The sequence below is a fragment of the Watersipora subatra genome, chromosome 10 (genome assembly GCF_963576615.1).
Source record: "Watersipora subatra chromosome 10, tzWatSuba1.1, whole genome shotgun sequence".
Classification (NCBI taxonomy): domain Eukaryota; kingdom Metazoa; phylum Bryozoa; class Gymnolaemata; order Cheilostomatida; family Watersiporidae; genus Watersipora; species Watersipora subatra.
The window spans coordinates 11,947,366-11,973,814 of record NC_088717.1 but is presented as its reverse complement, the minus strand read 5'-3'; the positions used below and the strand labels follow the sequence as shown (position 1 = coordinate 11,973,814).

At 36.7% G+C, this 26,449-nt stretch overlaps 1 protein-coding gene across 2 annotated transcripts in view; it reads right to left on the bottom strand.

Annotated features, from left to right (window-relative positions):
• Nucleotides 1–12,006, bottom strand: part of LOC137405855 (uncharacterized) — a 30,405-nt gene extending 18,399 nt beyond the window's left edge. For both annotated transcript variants that reach the window (XM_068092281.1, XM_068092282.1), the window contains exons 1-4: nt 11,303–12,006; nt 6,287–6,398; nt 6,032–6,106; nt 4,309–4,461 (exon numbers count right to left, since the gene is read on the bottom strand). In XM_068092281.1, coding sequence (XP_067948382.1) covers nt 4,309–4,461; nt 6,032–6,106; nt 6,287–6,398; nt 11,303–11,581 — 619 coding nt within the window. In that variant the 5' untranslated portion in view covers nt 11,582–12,006. The remainder of the gene's footprint in view (nt 1–4,308; nt 4,462–6,031; nt 6,107–6,286; nt 6,399–11,302) is intronic.
• Between the last annotated feature and the right edge of the window lie 14,443 nt (nt 12,007–26,449).

The following is a 26,449-nucleotide window of genomic DNA, read 5'->3' as shown; positions in this document are numbered from 1 at the left end:
CATTAGATTTATAGAAGATAACCAACTTTTAAACGAAAACTAAAAGCAGTTAAAAGTTTCTTTGTGTGACTGACTCCATGGCCCCTACAGTTTCACAGCAAGTGAAGTTATTTCCTGTTATAGTGGTTTTTTTGGTAGTTTAGTTCTCTCAGGTTTGGTTTTTGTAAAAAGGGAGCACAGTTTTAAATACTTTTGAGCTGTAGACTTATTTGGAACTGCTCAGGTTCCAAACAGAAATAGGTTTTTAAAAAAATTCTAAAATCGTTTTGGAGATGCAACAAAACAACTGGCACAGGATTATTATGATGAATTTCTAAAAAACATGTTTTACTTGCAAATAATTGTTTTATTAGACTGACGCTTAAAAGTAAAGCAACGTTTTAAAAATAACTTTCTCAACTAGTTAAAAGGGTGCAAAAACATTCACCCTCTAAACAGTCGATGTCAAGGATGGCACAAATACAGTACTAGGCAAGTGCAAGTTCTTTTTTGTTGAAAATTAAATTTACAGCATTTCAAAGCTACATCTCGGTATAAAAATTTAAAAATAATGTTTCTTTTTGCCACAATAACTTCAAAGTTAGAAAAAAACAGTTTTTGAAACAAAAGGATTTGCCATATAAGCTTCAAAATGTTACATCAGGAAACAATTTTGTTGACTCAACATAGCCATATGAATTACACCGTCAATGCCGATGTGTGAACGCAAGTAAAATGTCCTTTTGTTAGCCACTTTTCCACTACAATGTCTCCTATAGTTGACACATTAAGCTATGCTGGAAACTCATCATTGCAGATAATTTCAGCGCAATTACCTAAAAAGTGTGCATGACATTTGTACGTTCTTTATTCATTTTTGAGGAGCAGCTATAGAATTTGTACCAGTTGGTTTGAGCATATCACTTTTGGAATGCTCTAGCAAAATATTATTTTTACACTACTTGGAAAGTTAAAAATTGTCCATGAAAATTTTATATTTTTGCTAATCATTTGTTTAACAGATGCTTTGCTTTCAAAAATAAGAAAATTGAACAATTTTAGGTAATCTAGTTTAAAAAGTGAGAAATTTTATTATCATATAGCACTGTAGCTTGTTCCAGTTAATATTTTACAAAGATTGCAAATCTTTCTGTTCTTTTTTCATATTTTGAAAATAATAATAAAACTTAGTCTTTGGGAAAAGTTTCACAAAAACATTATTCAAACACCAATCTGTAACGCCATCTGCAACTTTCAATTCAATAATATTTTTACTGTCAGTTCATCATTGAGCTTTTTTGTTATTAAATGTTATGGTACCCTGTGCTGCTTTGATTAACCAAGAACAATGTTTGGCTGCCGCAGTGTGGTGACCGCCGGCTGGCCTGAAACCTTGTCTAGCACTAGAGATGCCAGCCAACCTAGCTTGTCTAGCACTGGGGATGCCAGCCGACCTAGAACTTGGCCAGTCAAAAGAGAAATGACCAGCTGGACCCCTCGAGCCGGAGAGTCAGCACTTTAGTATATTAGAGCATCCTAGAATCTCACCAGAAGCACATCACCAGAAGCGCTCAGACTATATTGTTGTGATACACTCCTGTTGTGCTTTATTTCATTTTTTGGATATATTCTCTAAAATCTAAGTAGCTAGTTTTCCTAAATGTGGAGAAGTTCAGTGCAACAGCGGCTTTTATCAATATTTACTGTTCAGTTAGTAATTTCAGACCCAGAGCAGGTACAAAAATAGAATAAAGGATCATTTGTGTTTTATTTAAAGATATTTGATAACTTCAGCATTATCTACCTCTCTAACAAGGATTTAGTTATTTTCAGCTGTTACATCTCAGCTTCTTCAACAATGTATAAAACAACTGCTGTATTCTCATGATAATTTCTGCTTCGAGTTTACATTAGTTTTTGGATGTCAACCCTGAGTTCTCTTTTTATGTGATGGTAATGATTATATTATGCTTTTAATGTTTTATTAATTGTTTATGCAACAAATTTATTATGTTGTTTTGCAGATTTAAAAGGTTCTTAAATGTTTCAAACTCACATAGTTACTTTAAGTCATGCAGCCTCAGTCTCTGATGACGTAAAGTGTCAAAAATGTCAATTTTGCTGAAACAGGATTTGATGGCCCGGGTCAACAACATTTATGTGATCATCTCAGGGGCGCTTTTTTGTTGAACTTTTTTTATTCAAAAGCATTTTGTTACACAATATTTTTAACTGTCAACTTTATTACAATGCACTACTTGCAGCTATGTCGCCAATATTTTAGAACCCTTCTTCATTTGTTTGGAAAATGATTTATTAATAAAATTGTTATTGATTGTCACTTGCATGATTTGAAATCATGACTGTAGTTTACTAGTATCTATACTACTATTCGTTAGTAAATGAAATGGGATCTTTTTCTTTTGAGTGTTTTATCCACGATCAATTTTGCCGATTTTTCTTGAAGCTTATGCAAAGATTACCTCACTTTACCTTGCTTCCGAAGGGCGATCGCTAAGCGGGTGTTTGGTATAAATCAAATTTCACCAAACCTTCAGAAAAGTCATCGACAAAAATATTTTGCCGATGGTGGTAATAACGACGCTTATGAATTACGAAAAGTTGAGGTTTACCTCTATGGCTTGGAATAAGGTGATTTTCTAAAGCGATGACAACCGTTTCGGTAACCGTTGGGCAAAAAACAGTTCGAGTTAACAGTGTTGAGTTCGAGTTATCTATAGCAATTTATCATTACATGGGAACGGACCAAAGAAACCATGTGTTAACCATGTGTTCGAGCTATCCGTGGGCGAGTTATCCACGTTTGACTGTACGAACTTATAGTGGCTTTGTGCAATATAGGATTTGAGCATAATTCCAAACTTTCAAATACACTAAAGTAATAGTTTTTGAAATATCATCAAAATACCAACAGCATTTCTAGCCAATAAAGAAAGGAAAAATGACGCCGTCAGAAAAATATTTCATTTTGAACTTCACTACTTCAAGTCTATCGAGACTTCGAGACTTCGAAACTTTGAAGACTTTTCATAGTATATGTTGTCCACATAATCCAAAAATTCCAAGCTAATCATAAAATTATTTATCGAGATATTGCCAAAATACAAAGCTAATTTCTAACAAACAGAAATAAAAAAATTTTACTAACGGAACATTACATGTAGTTCCTTTTGTACTTGCAATTGTTGTAGGATTACACAACTTTGAGCGCTTTGTGCAGTAAACATTTTCAGCATAGGTCAACAGTATCAAGTTGCATTGACTATTATTTCATAAGGTATTCTCAAAATACGGATGGTTCTTCTACAAAACCAAGAAAAAAAGGCTGCCATCAGAATTCTAGTTTCTTATGACACTCTGATTATAAAGATGAACTCTACTGAAAACTGAAAAGTTGCTTGTTTAGTAACAGGAGCTTTACAGTAAAACTATTTGCTATTCTGTTCATAAAGCATACATTCTCTATCTAGTATGGTTTACATCATTTATTATGTTTTTTTCAGTTACTTCTCAATCGTCACTTCTTTGAAAGAGTTTCAATAAACTATTTACTATATTTGATTCTGTTTTTCTTTGATTTCTAAAAGCTTAACGCTTCAATAAGATATTCAGCTCAAAGGATTTGTGTTTCCTGAGTACTTTCACAGTCAATTAAAAGTTATGAAGGCAGTAGTCCACCATAAAACTTATTTTGGCTCAAAAAGGACATGGAGAGCTGGATATTTATATTCAGTCACTCGGGTCTTATTGATCAGTTTGCAAAATAAGTCGATTTCATTGGATAAGAAAAAATCAGGCCCAGAGAAAAAGCTTCAGCCTATCAAAGATTTTTTTGTGGGTTTAAATAGGCTCTCACTCATTATTGGTTAATTGAACATGAAATTCAACGGTACCGTTGGAAAGACCGCATGATGAGCTTTCATCTGGTAAATGAACTGACTAGCTAGCCACAAGATATCAAGCAAATCCTTATGCAAATATAGAGGCTGTAAGGGTTGCATGTTTGCAGTTCTCTAATTAATTTTTTCTTACAGGGTCGAAAGAAAAAGGCTTTTGTAGAGTTTGCATTGGTGTCTGCCAATGAAATGCATATCTTCTAAAAGAGCACATTCTACTGCACACAGTGCGTTATAAACTTCAAAGTTTAGAAATTTTACAAAAATTCATAAATTATCATGAATCTTTACCGGTTTAGGATCGAGGGGCTTGCTTGTGTATACAAGGTTAGGCTTCAGAGTGTTAACCAATGAGCGCATGCCAGCATGTTTTTATGTGTGCTGAGAGTAAACAGTTTTTTATTTGTCTCACCAGTGAGCAGCATTGAATTGGTAATCGTATCAGTCTTGCTCCTGCACCAGTAATACCCTTTACTATTCTTCATTAGTTGTTTTTCATTGCTGCAGATCAAGCTTTTGTATTTAGTTTGATTGTATGTCTGGAAGAGGAGGTTTGATGAACTGCCTAAAATCAAACATGCCATAGACAGATATAACAACTATCATAACAATCAATATTTTGAAAATTAAATTTTAAGGCTGACGCAAGATCAAAAAAGCTCCTTGAATTCTGGCCTAACACAAACTTCATTTTTTACCTTTCTATTTGGTACAAATTTAAACATTTACTTGCGATAAGTGAGTTGATTGAAATTAGTCAAAAAAATGCATTGTAGCCAAAATGTTACAAAACGCTTCTCATTTTGTTCTGACAGATCATTTTCATCTAGTAGAAAGTACTATATTTGTTTAAATGTATAACTTGTTCCTTTATTACTCAGTAACAACAATGTGTCATCATGTATGATATTAAATATGCTTGTAGAAAAAGTAGCACCCTCTGCACTAGTAAATAAATCATATAGAAATTAGGCAATGAAATGTAGAGCAAAGTTTATGCACAATACTATCCATATTTACATGAAAAGTGAGCCTATAAAAACAGTTTTAAGTAGTTCTGTTGTACAAAATTTTGACTAAAGTGAAAGTGTACTGCCAGTGGATTGAAAAAGACTTCACTTGCTCTAATTGCACTAGTGATGAAACAAGGCACCCAAGGTTGATGCTGAAAAGTTCTTATTTGAAAAAGCTACGGTGATTAGTCAATGCGAGGAAACACTGAAACATGTCATCAGATGTTTGCACAGAATCTCTCTCTCTATCTCTCTCTCTCTCTATCTCTATCTCTCTATCTCTATCTCTCTCTCTCTCTCTCTTTCTATCTCTCTCTATCTATCTCTATCTCTCTATCTCTCTCTATCTCTATCTCTCTATCTCTATCTCTTTATCTCTCTCTCTCTCTCTCTATCTCTCTCTCGCTCTCTCTCTATCTCTATCTCTCTCTCTATCTCTCTCTCGCTCTCTCTCTATCTCTATCTCTCTCTCTATCTCTATCTCTATCTCTATCTCTATCTCTCTCTCTATCTCTATCTCTATCTCTCTCTCTCTCTATCTCTATCTCTCTCTCTCTATCTCTATCTCTATCTCTCTCTCTCTATCTCTCTCTCTCTCGCTGTTTTAGTCAAAAATTTAGTCAGAACCGTCTGACTAATAATCTTTTAGTCAGTCTGATTTTAAATCAAACCGCGCCTGGTGAGGGCATGAAACAAATTTGTAGCGCTTTTACTGAAAATTTACTTTTTGCTTAATATTTTTTTCTATTGCTTCATACTCTACTAATTATCCTTAAGGTTTTTAGTGTAGAGTTCTTTTTATATGCTTTACACCTGCTTTTAATTATAATATATATCATATACCATATATGATATAGCAAATGTATGTATGTATACATGAATGTATGTAGATATATGTTATATATCTACATATATAACATATATACATGTGGATAATATATATACTATACATAACATATAATATCCATGACATATATAATATATATATTGAAATTTGTTTGCCTTCCTGTCTCCCTATTTTACCTTTTCAATAGAAAATATACTTTTCTCATTTGCTTTTTGTATTAATCACAAGCATTTATTACGTTACCTTTTTCCCTATTCGATTTCAAAGGCACTCACCTAACGAGTTATCATCTGTCCTCGGTATCGCCAGAGGGTCACCATACATCATTGCAATGTGCTCACTTGGAATTCCTCAAATAGCAATATTGCAAAGTAGGTTGCAGCTTCACAGGTTGGTATAAAAACTTGAAGTATAGCAGAAAAGCAGACATACCATGTATATATCATAAGCTGTATATATTATTGTGGCGTATGTCAAATATCTTAGCTAAACTCTAAAATTCAAAGGTTGTTAAAAATTTAAACATTTACCATGATGTGTGCGCCGTTTGTGCTCAGATTCATAGGTTGAATCATGGTCAGATCTTTTAAACTTGTTCTTGAACTTTGCTTCACTTCCAGATCCGTCTATCACACTTCCTATCTGTTAAGAAGAGCATTTAGAGCTAGGACTTCAGTTTTTATTCTACTATCGTTACTACACATGAGAGTGCTTGTCTGTTGCGTTTGTTGAAACAGTTGAACCAATTATTTCTTTTTGCAATTGGCAACTAACTTTCTCTTGTAGACAAGTAATTTTCTGTTGCAAACAAGTAGCCATCTGCTAAAGTCAGGTAGCTTTCTTTAATAGACAAGTGACTCTCTACTAAATACAATAATGTTCTGCTATAAAAAAGGACTCTAGTTAATAAGCTCCACAGTTTAGAGTTTATCAATTAGATCCTAATTAGCAATATAATCTAAATACTTTATTCGTCTTAGTACAAAAAAAACAAAAGATAAATTTTACCGATCAGACTTTGAATAACTCGTCATAGCCAAATATTACTGGGATTATTGATAAAATTTTAAAAAATGCATTGTCAATTACAAGCAGGTAAGATTAACTATATTAGCACCCTTGTCATTTAAGATGACTCGGTTCAGACCTGAAGTCTTTAGCCTTGTTATGTTTCTGGGTTATAACTATTCCTGTGGCAGATTTATGTCACAAGAGTTCAACATCCACTTTTGTAAAAACTGAGCAGGTGCAATAAAGTCAGTCATCATTAAATAGGTGGCTGGTGTGTGCTAAATGTGTATTTAAAGGCTATAATTTATGTATTTCATTGTGTAAATTAACACATGCGAGCAAATGCATGGATACACAAAACAAAACCTTTTGTTAGAAATATATTTTCGTTTACAGTCTGTAGAGACGTACTGTAGAAATAATTTAGACATTGGTCTAACCAGCTTAAGGATACAATCAATTAATTTAAAAATACTAACGTAATCAATTATTGTAATTCTCATTTGACCAGCTACAGTACCTTGTTCCATCCTTGATTGGGAAGTACTTACTATGTACAGTATTTGGAAATATTCCATAATACAGAGACATTAATTAAGTTATTTTCTTTTGCTTAGGGGTACAGTCAGCTAATTAAAAATACTAACACTGTAATTAATCATTGCAATTCTCAGCTGGTCAATCAGTCTTTGATATGATTTGTTTTGTCATTTCTTGCCTTATACAACTGCACAGTCAATAAAAGCATGCCATGTTTAACGGAATGAGTACATTCTAGCCTTACCAGGGTGTAATCAATTTTTTATGAATATCGAGTTGATAGCCAAATATTGTCATTTCCACATAACCATTCCCTTTTTTTCATTTTAAAACCAACAATTTATGAAAGCTCACTTTTGCAAGAAAATATTAACCAATCGAATGATTGTAAGATTTATTTTTCTAGGGTTTCCTATGTAATACTTTAATAAAAACAGGCAAATATTTAAAAAAGTAAATTATTTCATCAACGAGAAGCAAGACAGCAAGGCAGCAAGGAAGGCATTTGAAAATATATTGATGAAAATTGTGTCGTTTATAGTCTACTGTAAATATTTTCATTCATACAAAACAGAAGTTAATAATAGAACACTTGACTATGCATCAATTAACAATTGATAATATGACATTGATATATAATTTGCCAAATTATTTATAGATGTAAAAGATGAAAAATATATTTCTAGTCTGTTCATAGAAACTAGTATGAAGAAGTGAGATTGTTATATATTTTAAAATAGAAATTTGTAAACTGAAAAGAGGTTCACCTTATAGTCAGCAGCCAAATCTAAAAATGAATAATAAAAACACTAATAAAATCCTGAATGACTCATAAAACCCTGAATGACTCATTACCTTAACAAGGAAAACTACCAGCTGTGTAGCAAATGAGGTAATTGCAAAGAACCTACGATATGAAAACCTAAATATTTTTAATTTCAGAGAGTGAAAAATAAAGTGGTTGCATAAAACTTGTGAGAAGGTTATTTTCTCATATTAAGCAAAACAGTTTTCAACCAACCGATTGGTAGTAGCATCACAAATTTTGAATTTAACTGTGAGTTGCTGTTTGTTTGTTAATATTAAACTGAGGTTTTGGCATAGCTGTTTGGACAGGTTTTTCTATTTTAGTGGTTTGGTGCTGAAGCATTCTGAATTTTTTGAGTAAAAACCTGAAGCAAACATTGCACATGTACACCCTCATGCCTTTATATCCAAACAATGTTTGATTTGCACCCTTTTTGATGGGTAAAAACCCTTATATTGGTATGAATAAGAGTTTGGTTAAAAAGTGTTGAGCAAAATAGTGCACAAATTTTTTTGAGTGTAAAATTCGGAAAAACATTTCCAAACTTAATAATTTGTAAATTATTTTCGATGGGCTATTTACTTACGATGCTATCATGGTCAAACATCTAGGTGAAGGGCGGCCAGTTTTTATTGCTAATGAGCTAAATTTTAAAAATCATGCAGTCAAGTGGGCCAGAGGTTTTCCTTTTTATAACTACATGTATTTTCACATGACACGGAATGATGATGTAATTACACGTATAAGTATACAGTAATACTTCAACTTACAAGTGCTCCAACGTACGAGAAACTTGAGATACGAGCCAGCTTTTAAGCAAGTTTTAGCACTAACATACGAGCCATGTTTGAGATACGAGCACATGAGTCAGTTGCCAAGTATGCCGGAGATGTTTTGTGAGAACAGCATCACTCTGTATTTTTCAACTGCTCAGGTTATACTGTTGTACCGTGTTTTTTGTGCACGATTTTTTGTGCAGAATTATGTGAATTAAACGTACTGTGCGTAGACCGAAAGTTTGCCAGTAAAATGAAAGATAATACAAAGAAAAAGCAAATGATAACAATTGATATTAAACGGAAACATATTGAAAAATATGCGAAATGTGTATGCATGATTGAGCTAGCTCGGCAATATGACAGAAATACATTCATAATTATCAAACAGAAGGATTATATTCAGGGCATTTAGTTCGCAAAGGACTAACCGTAGTTTCTAAACGGTGCAGCGATCTTCACGACCGCTGATGGCATTGGACAAACAATTGGCCGGTGATAGCGTAACTGAAACGATGCTATGTGAAAAGGCCGGCGCTATCTATCCAAACTGTTTAATAGACATTCGGACAAATTGGCTAGTGGTCGTGCATTAACCATTTGTGACTACACCTGTGTTCGTCCTAATTGCAACATGTTGCAAGGGCGACAAAGGCAAACGTCCTTAGATAGGTTTATTTTAAAACGGCCGGCTAGTCGTGAAAGCGAGAAAAAAGGGAAAATTTGTCGCTAACCATCGAAAAACTTAAAACTATGAACGCCGAAGAAATTTTAATTACGTTTAGTTGAAAATGAAAGTTTGCTTTTAGGTTTGCTTCTAAGTTTGTCTTTTAACACTTTGATAAAATCCAAATTTACCAAAGTCAACTGTTGTAACGAAGGATAACTTATATCTCCCTCTCTGGCAAATGTGAGTGTTAACTGCTATTGCATATATTTAATTTTACATTTTAATTAATCACATTTCCTTGCATTATTTTTTATTTGTTGCTTTTTGAAAGCATGTAGTACGTAAGGACAATAACCAACATGTTCTTTATGTTACAATATCGTGTTTTAAGTGTTTTATTTGCTTTTTTTAGAGTATGGAAACCAATAAATATATATCTAATTGTTCTATATATAAATAAATTGCACCAACATGCGAGTAAATTGACATACGAGCTCAGTCTCGGAACGCATTAAGCTCGTAAGTTGAAGTATGACTGTATTACCAAATGAGTCATGCAGCAAGAAGCAATGTAACACAATTGCACGTTGATACAATGCAGAGTACAGGATTTATCAAGTCTATATACATATCTATATATATTTATATATGTGTAGATTTGGTCAAAACATTATGTTGTGTAATGCAGAAATTCTAGATACGTACAATAATTAATCATACTGTACATAAGCTATGCAGAACAAATCCAGATAGCTTCACGAACTATTTCAAATGCGCAAATTAGCACAAGCAAAAGAGCCACTCCAAATAGACAAATAGGCCCCATTTGGCTGAGGGACCATAGTTTGACCACCCCTGAACTAGATGAATAACTAAGCTATCAATCACTACTGAACTTGTAAAAGTTGGCAGCTATAATAGCTTAAGTACTCCTAAAGATTTATGTCTCATAAAGTTATCACAAGTAGAAAAAGCTACATTAAAGTCCCATAGAAGTACAATCCTAATACTGAATGTTATGCTATGCTATGCTCTGCTCTGCTAAATCTCCTAATACTATGCATGATAATTTTAATAAACCAATTAAGAGTGTGACCGAAAATTCTGAATTAATTCTTGTTTTTCCATTGGCTTTTGAACTTTTAATTCAATTTATAGTGTACCATACTGTGAGCAGGTTTTGGTAATTATAATGGTGTTGTACGAAATCTATATCATAAATGGCCATTTTTCATTTTTCTGGTTTCTTTTTCTGTCCAAAGCACAGAAAACACATTATCCATAGACTTCTCAAGGTTTTATAAAATGGCCGATTAGCTCAGTTGATTAAAGCATCAGTTTAACAAGTAGAATGTCATGAGTTGTAGCCTCATATTGGCGATTGTTTTGGTTAAATTATCAGCTGAATAAAAATAATTTTGTAGCACATTGCACAATTAAAGCAACTGCTAATGCGACACAAACCTGCTAAGCCAATTCAGCTAAGGCTGTTGCTCAGCTTCAACTGCTTCCATTGAACATAGAAAACATAACTATTACTTATACTAGTAGCCTGGTGTGTTCCATGTGTAAGAACTATGGGCATAGATATTCTTATATGTGGTAAGTTGCAGAGGGACAGACAGACGAACAGACAAACAAACAGACGAACAGACAAGGCTTTTATCATAGTGACAATTATTACACACAAACAAAATTCCAGGCAAAAGTATTAGATGTTCGTTTGAATTACTGGTATTACCTGTTGGTAAGGAGGTTGGTTCTCAAGACTATGCAGTCGCTCTTCCAGTTGTTGGTGCGTGTAGACAGTAAAAGCAGCAGTCAGGAGAAAGATCATCCAGAAAAGGATATTGATGACAAACATAAGAATTAAATGTTTGTTGCCAGTGCCTTGGTCTATTGCTTCCTCCATTTCATCTTCAGCTTGCTTTTCCAGTTCAACTTGATTTTTATCCGTGAAGTCACAATCTTCCGAAAATGGATCAGAGACCAGACACTCTGAAGAGGTGTTTCTAGTCATGCTATAATGAAACTCTCTTAACTTTTGGAAATCTTTAAGAACTCTCAGAGCCGAGAGAAAAGTTAAGTATGATAGCTCTTAGCGCTATCTGCTTTAATTCACCGCCTATAATCAATATTTATTACGTTTATAGCTAGAGTCTCAGTAGCCTAAAAGTTTAGTGAAGTAGGAAGAGCATGGCTGCACCTACCCGCTGTAGTACAAAATAATTTTGCAAATTTGTTGACCAAGTCCATAATAGAACTTCACAATCCACAAAACGCTCAGAAGATATTTGCTTTTTAGTCATGTGGCTACCATAAAACCTCTATTTAAACGCCATGACGCTCTATTTTCAACCCTTTTACTAATGTGACAGTCAATTAGAGGTGGCACTCAAATAGAGGCTAGCATTTTATTTTTCAAATAGCTTGTCAGAATGTTGGAAAGATTAATTTAACACTTTCATGAACAAAGCGAGTGTTGCTTACATTTCGCACTCTCCTTTGGGTGGAGCGACATTAACCCTTTTGAATGAAATAAATATACTAACGTACATCCAAATTGTAGACTCCTAAATAAATATGCATAGAGAAGGTAATACATGTCTCTACCAGTTGATATCTATTGCCTGCAATTAACCTACAATGAGCTTATTGTATGCACTGCAATTTGTTGAAGCTTTCATTTTTTATTTTAATCTAAACTTGAAGATATATTTTATTTGATATCTATATTTAAAAACATTGCAAAAAGGTCTGTTGCATTCATTGATATGTCTGTTACAGCTTGCAACTGGCTTTTATTTGCAATAACAGAGTTGTGAGTCATTGTAAGCCGAGTTAAGATAACTGTAAGGATTCTATCAAACAATATGGTATAAACCTGCAAATTTCTAAGTTATATAATAATAATAACCTATCAAATGCTACAAATATAAATTCAATAACAAGTGACATAAATGAACCATACTTATAATACATGCAGAAACCAAAATTAAATTTTTGAAACAAAAGTATTTGCATCGTTTGCCAGGCCAGTTGCGTTCTGATTGTTGACTTCTATAGAACGAACAGCTTTTTTGGCTGTCCATTATGTTCCACAATTTTTTATGGCCTCAACTCTTTTTTCTCACTGCTAAACTAGTTGATAGCAGCGTTCAAACAAATTTTTAGCTGAACAAAACTTTTAAAACTTAATAAAACTTTTATTTGTTTTATTGTGCACAAATGCAATGCGTAAAAGTTTTGGTCGCTAAGCATATTTTTTTAGACTAAAACTAGTCATTAATATACCACCGTAACTGTAAACCGTGTTTTGCATACGTCAAAGTATCAAGAAGGTGTTAAACAAGAAACTAATATTAACTAGACAGAGTTATTAATTAATTCTATGAGGTTGTTTTCAAATTGTTAACAAAAAAACTGAAAAGCTTTGGAATTGAAAAATGAACTTTGATAAAAACAGAAACTTGTAAACAAGTCATTATTAGTACAGTTTTGTAGACACTTATTTACTGATCTTTTACCATTATGGGTTTGTAAAGATCAAAAAATTTCAAAGTGTCTGTCAAATAGAGGTGGCGTTCAATTAAAGGATGGCGGTCTATTTTTCAACCCTTCTCCTATAGTGGTGGTGAAATAGCGTTTTTGTTCGAATAATGGTGGGGTTCACTTAAAAATTTTGCGTTATTTGGTTGTTACATAATAGGAACAATTCAAAATGTATTTTTTCTCACTGAAAGTAAAAATGTAAATATAAATAGAAGACTGACAACCATTTTTTCTTGAAAATATTTAAATATGTTTGACTAGCCCTCTTTTGTAATAAAATTTTCAAAACAATTATAGATTTTCACCAAATGTTGAAAAATGAAATTGCTGATAAATTGTATGCTCACACTAATATTAGGCTACTTGTTTCATAACCTACCAACAAATCTTCATAAAAAAATTGGCTTGAATAGTTATTATCCAGTATTTACAGAATTAACTTTTTCATTATATCAGCTCTATTTTTATACTATAATGAGTGGGTGTGTCTATGTCCTTCCTGCTCTATATCACTTAGTTCATTTTTAAGCTAGCGGCACCTTAGCTACCAAGGTGGTAGGTATTGATTTCATGTAATGAATCAATGCAGATATGTTTAAGAAAAATAATCTCTAATAATCTCAACCAGGAAATGCATAAAAGAAAAAGAGAAGATCACACCCTAGCATTCATCAGCTCTGTAAAGATCTGGTATCTGACTCGACTTCATAACATACTAGTAACACCAATAAGCAAAGTTCAAGAAGATAAAATGCAACCAAAGAAGGGTCAGCAAGTCAGACAATGCGCAGTCGTCATGCCCATCAGCATGCTCCTACTTGGAGTAGCACTTATTGTAGCTGCAGCTTTTAACTTTTACGTGGGCCAAGGAATGAAGCAGCGAATTCAGGACCTTGAAAGCAAGCCCTGTGATGGGCAGCAGGTAAGGACAGCACTCTGAACTTGTATTTCAATTAGCGGAAATTCAATTAGACTTATCATGTTGCAGGCAACATAAAAATTATATTTTCTATAGCCATCAAAACTGGTGCGGGGGAGAAACTATACTAGCCGTCTATGTCTAGATTTGTTGGAGGGAGTAGAAATTTTTACACTTTCAAAATTTTTTTAATTGTTTCAAATAGTTCACAAATTTCTAACTACAGTAGACGCTACTCCTTTAATGTAAAGAATTTATGTAAATTTTTTGCTTTGTGTTGCTTAAAAGTTCTTTATAACATAAAGATCAATGCAAGATCTCAAAAATCTATTTGAATAACAAAAATGTCATAATAGGCCTTAAAAATACTAGTTTTTTGTTGCCGCAATCTGGAAAGAAAATGATGCATAGAGGTATCTCTATTATGTACATACTAGTACCCTAGTAGTCAAGAGTGTTGTGAGGGTACTAGTATTATACATACTAGTACCCTAGTAGTCAAGTGTGCTGTGAGGGTACTAGTATTATACATACTAGTACCCTAGTAGTCAAGTGTGCTGTGAGGGTACTAGTATTATACATACTAGTACCCTAGTAGTCTGGTGTGCTGTGAGGGTACTAGTATTATACATAATAGAACCCTGGTAGTCAAGTGTGCTGTGACGGTACTAGTATTATACATAATAGTACCCTGGTAGTCAAGAGTGCTGTGAGGGTACTAGTATTATACATACTAGTACCCTGGTAGTCAAGAGTGCTGTGAGGGTACTAGTATTATACATACTAGTACCCTGGTAGTCAAGAGTGCTGTGAGGGTACTAGTATTATACATACTAGTACCCTAGTAGTCTGGTGTGCTGTGAGGGTACTAGTATTATACATGCTAGTACCCTGGTAGTCAAGAGTGTTGTGAGGGTACTAGTATCATGCATACTAGTACCCTGGTAGTCTGGTGTGCTGTGAGGGTACTAGTATTATACATACTAGTACCCTGGTAGTCTGGTGTGCTGTGAGGGTACTAGTATTATACATACTAGTACCCTGGTAGTCTGGTGTGCTGTGAGGCTACTAGTATTATACATAATAGTACCCTAGTAGTCAAGTGTGTTGTGAGGGCACTAGTATTATACATACTAGTACCCTGGTAGTCAAGAGTGTTGTGAGGGTACTAGTATCATGCATACTAGTACCCTGGTAGTCTGGTGTGCTGTGAGGGTACTAGTATTATACATACTAGTACCCTGGTAGTCTGGTGTGCTGTGAGGGTACTAGTATTATACATACTAGTACCCTGGTAGTCAAGTGTGCTGTGAGGGTACTAGTATTATACATACTAATACCCTGGTAGTCTGGTGTGCTGTGAGGGTACTAGTATTATACATACTAGTACCCTGGTAGTCAAGTGTGTTGTGAGGGTACTAGTATCATGCATACTAGTACCCTGGTAGTCTGGTGTGCTGTGAGGGTACTAGTATTATACATACTAGTACCCTGGTAGTCAAGTGTGTTGTGAGGGTACTAGTATCATGCATACTAGTACCCTGGTAGTCAAGAGTGTTGTGAGGGTACTAGTATCATGCATACTAGTACCCTGGTAGTCTGGTGTGCTGTGAGGGTACTAGTATTATACATACTAGTACCCTGGTAGTCAAGAGTGTTGTGAGGGTACTAGTATCATGCATACTAGTACCCTGGTAGTCAAGAGTGTTGTGAGGGTACTAGTATTATACATAATAGTACCCTGGTAGTCAAGAGTGTTGTGAGGGTACTAGCATTATACATAATAGTACCCTGGTAATCTGGTGTGCTGTGAGGGTTTGGTATTATACATACTAGTACCCTGGTAGTCAAGTGTGCTGTGAGGGTACTAGTATTATACACACTAGTACTCTGGTAATCAAGAGTGTTGTGAGGGCACTAGTATTATACATACTAGTACCATAGTAGTCAAGTGTGTTGATAAAGCGAAGAGAATAAGTAGCTGTAGCTATACAATAACTCACAAATACAGAAGGTGGTCGACTGGTGCAGGTGCTAGAGTGTTGATCAATGAAGTTAAATATCTTCTGTTGGACCTTTGTTGAAAGCCATGTTTTATCCTAACCTTTAATGATGGTATCTTGACAGATAGATAAACAGACAGATATCACTCTTATTATAGTAAAGATATACTTTTGCTTTACTTTATTTTACAAATGTAATTTTTTCAGCATAGATTTTCGGGTGTAGAAAAAAGTGAAAAAATTGATTTAAGTTCTTATTGAAAGTGCACGCTTTTCTTGACTCATAATAAAACCCCAACCTAACCAAAGACCTCAAATCAAAGAAAGGTGATAATAAAGAAAGAGAAAAGTTGTCGATAACAACCAATAACATCACATTTACTGTACATTTGTTAAATTAAAAGTTTAACTTTTAATTCAACAAATGTTTTTTAACTTTTTTCGTATTGGACGGGGAGGTGGAGTAAGTTTGGGAAGATCTTGGATTAGATTAATCAATTTACAAGTATTTTACTGTTCGTATAATATAAAATGTATTAAACAAAAATATTTTTTGAATGGATTATTTACGTTATAAGAGCTTTTACTGTACTGATAGTCTTTAACAGATTTTAAGCTCTGCACTCTCTTATCCATTTAGCCAAGGTCGGCTAGTATTGTTGGCATCACTTTTTTAACATTTTGAGTCGTACCCTCACAATCGTGGTAAAAATACCTGCAGCAAAAAATGTTACATATTGTTCATGCAACTTTTAAATAATTAATAAAAATAAGTTTTCTCAGTGGGTTGTTCATAGATCCATAAGCAACAGCTACAAGTAATCGGAGAAATAGAGAAAAGCCTTTAACAACATTTTAGGTTGATAGGTCATTCTGCATATAATGCAATAGGTAGTACCACATACATGTAGCTAGTGACCACATAGCTAGTGACCACATAACTAGTGACCACATAGTACCACATAAATGTAGCTAGTGACCATATAGCTAGTGACCACATAACTAGTGACCGCATAGCTAGTGACCATATAGCTAGTAACAACATAGCTAGTGACCACATAGCTAGTGACTACATAGCTAGTTATCACATAGTTAGTGACCACATAGTTAGTGACCACATAGTTAGTGACCACATAGCTAGTGACCACATTGCTAGTTACCACATAGTTAGTGACCACATAGCTAGTGACCACATAGCTAGTGACCACATAGCTAGTGACAGCATAGCTAGTGACCACATAACTAGTTACCACATGGCTAGGGACCTGCCTAGCTTAATCTCCTCTACGCCCTATAAGAACAATTGTCAAAATCACCCATTTTTCTAGCATCTTTTGAAAAGATCTGTAGTTGTATAAAACTCTTTTTTTAAATACAAGCAGCAAGCTTGACTTTTTCTGGGATCGCTGTGATTTTCAATCAGAAAGACCGTCGGCAGGTGTTTAAAAAACAGTTTTCAGGAACGAGACAGAGTTTTTTTAAAAACAAATGTTTTTAGTCAGATGGCGGAAGGCATGAAGCATATGCGTGTGAGGTTTAGACAAAATATGAAAATTTATGGACACAGGTTTTATGCAGACTAACAGACACCTATGCATACATATATGCACATGCCCACTCGCAAACAATTGCACTCCAGTGCATGCACATGCACACCCACACGAGCAAACATATGCACTCCAGTGCATACATATATGCACACGCCCACTCGCAAACAATTGCACTCCAGTGCATGCACATGCACACCCACACAAGCAAACAATTGCACTCCAGTGCATGCACATGCGCACCCACACGAGCAAACATATGCACTCCAGTGCATGCACATGCACACCCACACAAGCAAACATATGCACTCCAGTGCATGCACATGCACACCCACACGAGCAAATATATGCACTCCAGTGCATGCACATGCACACCCACACGAGCAAACATATGCACTCCAGTGCATGCACATGCACACCCACACGAGCAAACATATGCACTCCAGTGCATGCACATGCACACCCACACAAGCAAACATATGCACTCCAGTGCATGCACATGCACACCCACACGAGCAAACATATGCACTCCAGTGCATGCACATGCGCACCCACACGAGCAAACATATGCACTCCAGTGCATGCACATGCACACCCACACGAGCAAACATATGCACTCCAGTGCATGCACATGCACACCCACACGAGCAAACATATGCACTCCAGTGCATGCACATGCACACCCACACGAGCAAACAATTGCACTCCAGTGCATGCACATGCACACCCACACAAGCAAACAATTGCACTCCAGTGCATGCACATGCACACCCACACGAGCAAACATGATACAATGACAAGATAAGATTTTTTAATATAGATTAATTTGAAAATTATTTACTATGAGTATTTTATAGAGATTTTAACTCTCATAAAGACTAGACAAAATCTAAAAATGGATGTAAAAGTCAAACTGATATGTTTTGGCTATATCGGTTGTTAATTCCTCTAACAGCATTTCTGCTTTTCTCTCATTAGGAAATAGTGAAATCATTTGGCCGATCAAGGTAAACTCGACAAAAGTACTTTCTACCTCTAAAACTCATAAATTAGCCAGTCACAGTGACTAATACAAGCTAAAAAACAAACAGTTCAGAAATATGTTTTCAGCTGTTGCTATGTCGTCGTTTTGGACGATGTCTGAGAAGCTGTTTATAATCCTGTGTTGGCCTCTAGCTGAGGATAATTTTTCGGTATCTAGGTTTGTAGCTATACTTGAAAGTTTAACTTTAATGTTTTCTAAGTGTGTACACTCACAATAAAAAAGTCAACATACATAAAATTTTAAACCATCAGATGCACGAACTACCAAAGGTTTTTCATGCAAACATGTTGCTCTTACACTATCTCTTACTCTTACTTTTACTCTCACTCTCATTTTTACTCTTTTCTTTCTTTTGCGACAATGTAATATGATTGTTATTGTTTGTGTATCTTCTGTAGTGTAGTCCTATATAGTAGTCTAGTGTGGTGTATCGATGTCTATTGCTAATTGATGTAAGCGTGTTTATTGCTTTACATCTAGAGCTCAACTGTCTCTATTTATTAATAACAAGTAAAACACATAAGAATATTTCAGACGTCAATAGTAGCCACATGATAATTACCCTCCAAGAAAGCGCAGTTTAATTTAAGCGACTGGTCTGAATGGTCTATGTAGGCTTGTTGGCAACCTACCAAGATGACATGGCTAAGAAACTATGCTGCAGTACTCGATATTTTTCTAGTTTCTAACGTTGTTTACTGGCGATGTCCACACCCACGACAACCGATGCTCTTAGAGCTAGCACAGAATTATTCTAGGTCAAATCTGGAGAGTGCTAGTCAATGACCGTGTGGTCCATGAAAATGGAGCCAACAGAATAAACTGCAATGGTGCAAGACCAAACCGTCAGCCAGACTGCGCAGATTGTACAAAAGCCGATAAAGCAGGTCCAACAACAACAAGAGGAGAAAAGCAAGCTTAAGGAGACTTACGCAGTGGAGGCAGTGTAGAGGTTTGTTGTGGAGGTCACGTTTGTAAGGACTGTCCCAAATGGTTGGAAATCTTTGCAGAGTTCTCGTATACACTAGTCCACCAAACCGGATTATGCCGCAGAAACGCTGATGGGCTGAGCCGTCAAGCATGCAAGGACTGCCGGCAGCGTGAGCTCATAAAGCTGAGAGACAGCAAACCAACCAAGAAGTGGCTTGTTATAGAGGTCCTAGCCGGGTCGAGTAGAATCGAGGGAAATCCACCGACAGTTTCAGAGGTTGCCAGGACCACCTGTGAGGTGGCCGATTGTATGGACTAACTCACTGCCACTGCTGCAGCCAAAGAGGTTGGCTGAGGGCTAGCCACCCAGAAACTCTGTGACCTGGCCCGGGTAAAGACTCGAGGTGACGTTGACAAGGAGCTAACTAGGATGCAGACTACAGGCCAGCGACCCATAGCCACAAAGTACCAAGTGCTCTTTTAGGAAGATGAGCAAACCAGGCAGCAAGTGAAAATGAGAGGCCAGAAGCTTCAACAATTACACAGAATCTGACTATTGGAAGCTTGGACATCACCCCGCAACTAACCCTAATGGTGTGCAGCCTGTCCATAAGCCATGAGAAAAAAAACTTTGTGTAAAATCCTTCTTTGGCCTACTCTGAAGTGGGAAAGACAACCAGACCGGCTGCTATCATCTGATGAGGTACTGGTTGGGATTGACAGTGACAATGAGAAGACTGGTCAGGAGCTGTGAAGTATGCCAAGCTGCAAAAACATGGTTGGACAAAAGCAGCTTGAAGCAAATGAAAGCTGTACACAAAACAACCCCTGGCAGAAGATTGCAGTACACTTGGTAGGGAGATTGCCAGCAGCACCAAGAGGTAACAAGTGGATATCGGTTCTAATTGACCACTTTGCCTGATGGCAAGATGCTTTGAGCTTACCAAAAGCCACGGCATCAAAAATAGCTCCCAATTTGGACGAAGGAGTGTTTTGCTACACAGGTTTGCTGCAACAGATTCACACTGACCAATTCAATTAATGACTGAACTGTGCTAGCTCTGGTGTCTGGAGAAGTCACACACCACCCTTATCATCCTAAAGCTGATAGTGGTAAAACTTAACTGCAACACTGGACCATGATGCTGTACTGAGAAATAATTGTGTATATAGTTAATACACATGATTATGTTTCTCTACGAACAGAACTGCCTGGGTATTTGTCTTTATTATAGTAAAATCCATGTTTTCCTGCTGCCCTTTGCCGCTGTTAGAGTTTGGTTAATATAAAGAAGGTTTAAACTTGCGATAATCAGATAAGTAGACCAACACGCTAACTCTAACACCAATCGATCACATTTCAGTGCATTTAAATAATTGCACAGATAGTCAATTTCTGTGCTCATTCTGCATGGCTGACAATCTCTTGCAGCACACTAGATGGCCAGGGTACTAGTTGATAATCATGGGCATTTCCAATTAATTAACTAAGCCCTGAGGGAGTGAGGTTAATCTGACCCCTGAGCCATGCCTTGGTAAGCGGTATCAGAGCACATAAATAAAAGAAAGTCTGATTGGTCATCGATTATAGTGTGTTTCTATTTGTAATTGAATAAACCTTTACATAGATAAAGCTAAACTAATTTCATGCATAGCCTGCGGCTGTTTCAAAGATTAACTTGCGCAAAACCTTAGTAGATTGTATCAGAAAATATCGGTATTTTTCTATCATCTGCGATTGCTTTTACTGTTTGGCGTGATCTGACCGCCAGGATGCTTCAAGACTTAATCAACAAAAACTTGATCGCAGTTAAAATGCTCAGATCAAGCAAAAGTGCAATTAGGACATCTAGTTATAAGGAAACTGACAGAATGGAAAAGCGTAACTCTGCAATGTAAGCACAATAGCTGATGTCAGCTATTGCAAATATAACAACTATAGCAACAATATCAAATATAGCAACTATAGCAACTGTAGCAACATCATTTTGCACATATATTTCTTCTGAGCGTTTTAACCAAAATTAAATTTGATCAATTTTAATCTTGAAACATCCTGGTAGTAAGGTCACCTCTAACATCACAAATAATCGCAATTGGATGAAAAATATCGATACTTTCTGATAAAATCTACTAAAACTTTAGGTAAATTTATCTTTAAACCAGTAATTAATAATATTGCTTCTGGCAGCAACAAAGCATTACAGTTTGCATCAAGTGCAGATAAATAACTATTTAACAACTCAATTTTTTTTCTATCAAGGATTGACCCATTATTTTTGGTTAATTACAGAAAATTTGGCATTTGGTTGAGCATTTGCATATTTCTATTTGCAGCCTATTCACTCTTAAATAAATCTATTACAGCTATGATAGTTGCAAGTTGTAACACTTTTTAAAATGTTAAAAGTGTTCATATACATTAATTGCTTAGTTAGAGTTACCGTGCATCCATGGTATACTATGTTGATCCATTCCAAGGTTGGCATCGTATGGTGAAAAAATCATATGTGGAGGTATAGAAACCATTGCAATTATACAATGCAGAATGAAAATGGTAACACTTGTCTAAAATTGTATAAAAATTCTGTACATATTGAATATTAGTAACAAAATAGTATGTTAACTTTAGTAACTATAGTTACCTACAGTAGCTGCATAGTATTACATGTAATTGCACCTAGTGATTATGATCTACAATACTGTAAAATGCAACATCATAATGTGTGTACCAAGTACAGTATGTATGGGAAAAAGTTTTTACCTGTAAGACGTCTGTATAGCATAAACTTTCAGTTCACTTCAAATAAGTTTAGCTTACTAAACTCACACTTGACACTAAGTTTTAGTATTTCTTTTAACTATTTTACTGAATTTCAACTTTATATCACAAAAATTTTGTTCTTCATCAGTTTGTGTCTTCGCTTTCACATTTAGCGTGTCTGGTTAAACCCTTTTTCAACCTAATTCAACAAAAAGGTATGGTTGAACAATGCAGTAATTGCAAGCCGCCTCTTGCGTACGCAACCGTTTAATGGCCATCGAAAAGAAAAATTAAATTTTATTTACTATACAGGACGTACATAGCTTTGGAGTAACGTGACTTGAGTTGGCTCATGTGGTGAGTAGAGCAAAGAGGAGGCAAAGTTGTATCAATGCTAATTATGTTACCGTTCGCTTAAAAAAAATTTAATATGTAATGAAATGGAATTTTTTGGCTGGCTAAAAGAGTTGTCAAATCTTGTCCAATTTTTTGACTGATTTTTGAAAGAAAGTTTAACAGTTTTGGGTCATGGAAAGCAGAAATGGTCAAGAAGACACTGCTTTCCTGCTGGTGCAGAGAGTGTTCTAAGAAAACAAGCTAACTTGGTGCAATGTAGAAGATAGCCTACTTGATCACTTATTGCGGATGATGCTTGCTGGTGCACTATAAATGCTGGTGCAATGCAGAAAATTTCTAGCGAGCTAGCGCTTGTAAAACAATCCAGAAAAGGTTGTAAAGTAGTTTGTCTTGTATGAAATGTGCTCAAGAATCAATGTAACCAAACATGCAGAGGTTTGTATGTATTTATACTCCAGAAGGTAGGGTTTTAGCAAGTTCTAGAAAGTAATGTGGATGCATCAACTATCTTGAGTAGCTAGTTATATGTGAGTTACATACATACAATGATTTGTATTTACATAGTAAAAAACAAGCCCGCCTGCAAAGGCATAATTAAACAATAAAATAGAACATAGAATCAAAGTGAAATAACTAAAGCATAAAATAAAATAAAACATGAAATGAATAAAACATGAAAAAAATGACACACAAAAAGATAAATTAATGATATGCATTATACATAAATTGTAGAGTACTGTTTTTTGTACCAGTCTACACAAGCAAATTAACACTTGAAATTTTGCGGCTGGTTTAAGTTTTTCTGTCTCTTCTTTCTTGTTATTAAATGGTTTCTCTACTTGAATGCTGATCTTGTGCATGGCCTCAAACTCCTTCAAGTCATCAGTCCTAAGGCTGATCTTGTGCATGGCCTCAAACTCCTTCAAGTCATCAGTCCTAAGGCTGATCTTGTGCATGGCCTCAAACTCCTTCAAGTCATCAGTCCTAAGGCTGATCTTGTGCATGTCCTCAAACTCCTTCAAGTCATCAGTCCTAAGGCTGATCTTGTGCATGGCCTCAAACTCCTTCAAGTCATCAGTCCTAAGGCTGATCTTGTGCATGGCCTCAAACTCCTTCAAGTCATCAGTCCTAAGGCTGATCTTGAGCATGGCCTCAAACTCCTTCAAGTCATCAGTCCTAAGGCTGATCTTGTGCATGGCCTCAAACTCCTTCAAGTCATCAGTCCTAAGGCTGATCTTGTGCATGGCCTCAAACTCCTTCAAGTCATCAGTCCTAAGGCTGATCTTGTGCATGGCCTCAAACTCCTTCAAGTCATCAGTCCTAAGGCTGATCTTGTGCATGGCCTCAAACTCCTTCAAGTCATCAGTCCTAAGGCTGATCTTGAGCATGGCCTCAAACTCCTTCAAGTCATCAGTCCTAAGGCTGATCTTGTGCATGGCCTCAAACTCCTTCAAGTCATCAGTCCTAAGGCTGATCTTGTGCATGGCCTCAAACTCCTTCAAGTCATCAGTCCTAAGGCTGATCTTGAGCATGGCCTCAAACTCCTTCAAGTCATCAGTCCTAAGGCTGATCTTGTGCATGGCCTCAAACTCCTTCAAGTCATCAGTCCTAAGGCTGATCTTGTGCATGGCCTCAAACTCCTTCAAGTCATCAGTCCTAAGGCTGATCTTGTGCATGGCCTCAAACTCCTTCAAGTCATCAGTCCTAAGGCTGATCTTGAGCATGGCCTCAAACTCCTTCAAGTCATCAGTCCTAAGGCTGATCTTGAGCATGGCCTCAAACTCCTTCAAGTCATCAGTCCTAAGGCTGATCTTGAGCATGGCCTCAAACTCCTTCAAGTCATCAGTCCTAAGGCTGATCTTGTGCATGGCCTCAAACTCCTTCAAGTCATCAGTCCTAAGGCTGATCTTGTGCATGGCCTCAAACTCCTTCAAGTCATCAGTCCTAAGGCTGATCTTGAGCATGGCCTCAAACTCCTTCAAGTCATCAGTCCTAAGGCTGATCTTGTGCATGGCCTCAAACTCCTTCAAGTCATCAGTCCTAAGGCTGATCTTGTGCATGGCCTCAAACTCCTTCAAGTCATCAGTCCTAAGGCTGATCTTGAGCATGGCCTCAAACTCCTTCAAGTCATCAGTCCTAAGGCTGATCTTGTGCATGGCCTCAAACTCCTTCAAGTCATCAGTCCTAAGGCTGATCTTGTGCATGGCCTCAAACTCCTTCAAGTCATCAGTCCTAAGGCTGATCTTGAGCATGGCCTCAAACTCCTTCAAGTCATCAGTCCTAAGGCTGATCTTGTGCATGGCCTCAAACTCCTTCAAGTCATCAGTCCTAAGGCTGATCTTGAGCATGGCCTCAAACTCCTTCAAGTCATCAGTCCTAAGGCTGATCTTGTGCATGTCCTCAAACTCCTTCAAGTCATCAGTCCTAAGGCTGATCTTGTGCATGGCCTCAAACTCCTTCAAGTCATCAGTCCTAAGGCTGATCTTGTGCATGGCCTCAAACTCCTTCAAGTCATCAGTCCTAAGGCTGATCTTGAGCATGGCCTCAAACTCCTTCAAGTCATCAGTCCTAAGGCTGATCTTGTGCATGGCCTCAAACTCCTTCAAGTCATCAGTCCTAAGGCTGATCTTGTGCATGGCCTCAAACTCCTTCAAGTCATCAGTCCTAAGGCTGATCTTGAGCATGGCCTCAAACTCCTTCAAGTCATCAGTCCTAAGGCTGATCTTGAGCATGGCCTCAAACTCCTTCAAGTCATCAGTCTTAAGGCTGATCTTGAGCATGGCCTCAAACTCCTTCAAGTCATCAGTCCTAAGGCTGATCTTGAGCATGGCCTCAAACTCCTTCAAGTCATCAGTCCTAAGGCTGATCTTGTGCATGGCCTCAAACTCCTTCAAGTCATCAGTCCTAAGGCTGATCTTGTGCATGGCCTCAAACTCCTTCAAGTCATCAGTCCTAAGGCTGATCTTGTGCATGGCCTCAAACTCCTTCAAGTCATCAGTCCTAAGGCTGATCTTGAGCATGGCCTCAAACTCCTTCAAGTCATCAGTCCTAAGGCTGATCTTGAGCATGGCCTCAAACTCCTTCAAGTCATCAGTCCTAAGGCTGATCTTGAGCATGGCCTCAAACTCCTTCAAGTCATCAGTCTTAAGGCTGATCTTGAGCATGGCCTCAAACTCCTTCAAGTCATCAGTCCTAAGGCTGATCTTGAGCATGGCCTCAAACTCCTTCAAGTCATCAGTCCTAAGGCTGATCTTGTGCATGGCCTCAAACTCCTTCAAGTCATCAGTCCTAAGGCTGATCTTGTGCATGGCCTCAAACTCCTTCAAGTCATCAGTCCTAAGGCTGATCTTGTGCATGGCCTCAAACTCCTTCAAGTCATCAGTCCTAAGGCTGATCTTGAGCATGGCCTCAAACTCCTTCAAGTCATCAGTCCTAAGGCTGATCTTGAGCATGGCCTCAAACTCCTTCAAGTCATCAGTCCTAAGGCTGATCTTGAGCATGGCCTCAAACTCCTTCAAGTCATCAGTCTTAAGGCTGATCTTGAGCATGGCCTCAAACTCCTTCAAGTCATCAGTCCTAAGGCTGATCTTGAGCATGGCCTCAAACTCCTTCAAGTCATCAGTCCTAAGGCTGATCTTGTGCATGGCCTCAAACTCCTTCAAGTCATCAGTCCTAAGGCTGATCTTGTGCATGGCCTCAAACTCCTTCAAGTCATCAGTCCTAAGGCTGATCTTGTGCATGGCCTCAAACTCCTTCAAGTCATCAGTCCTA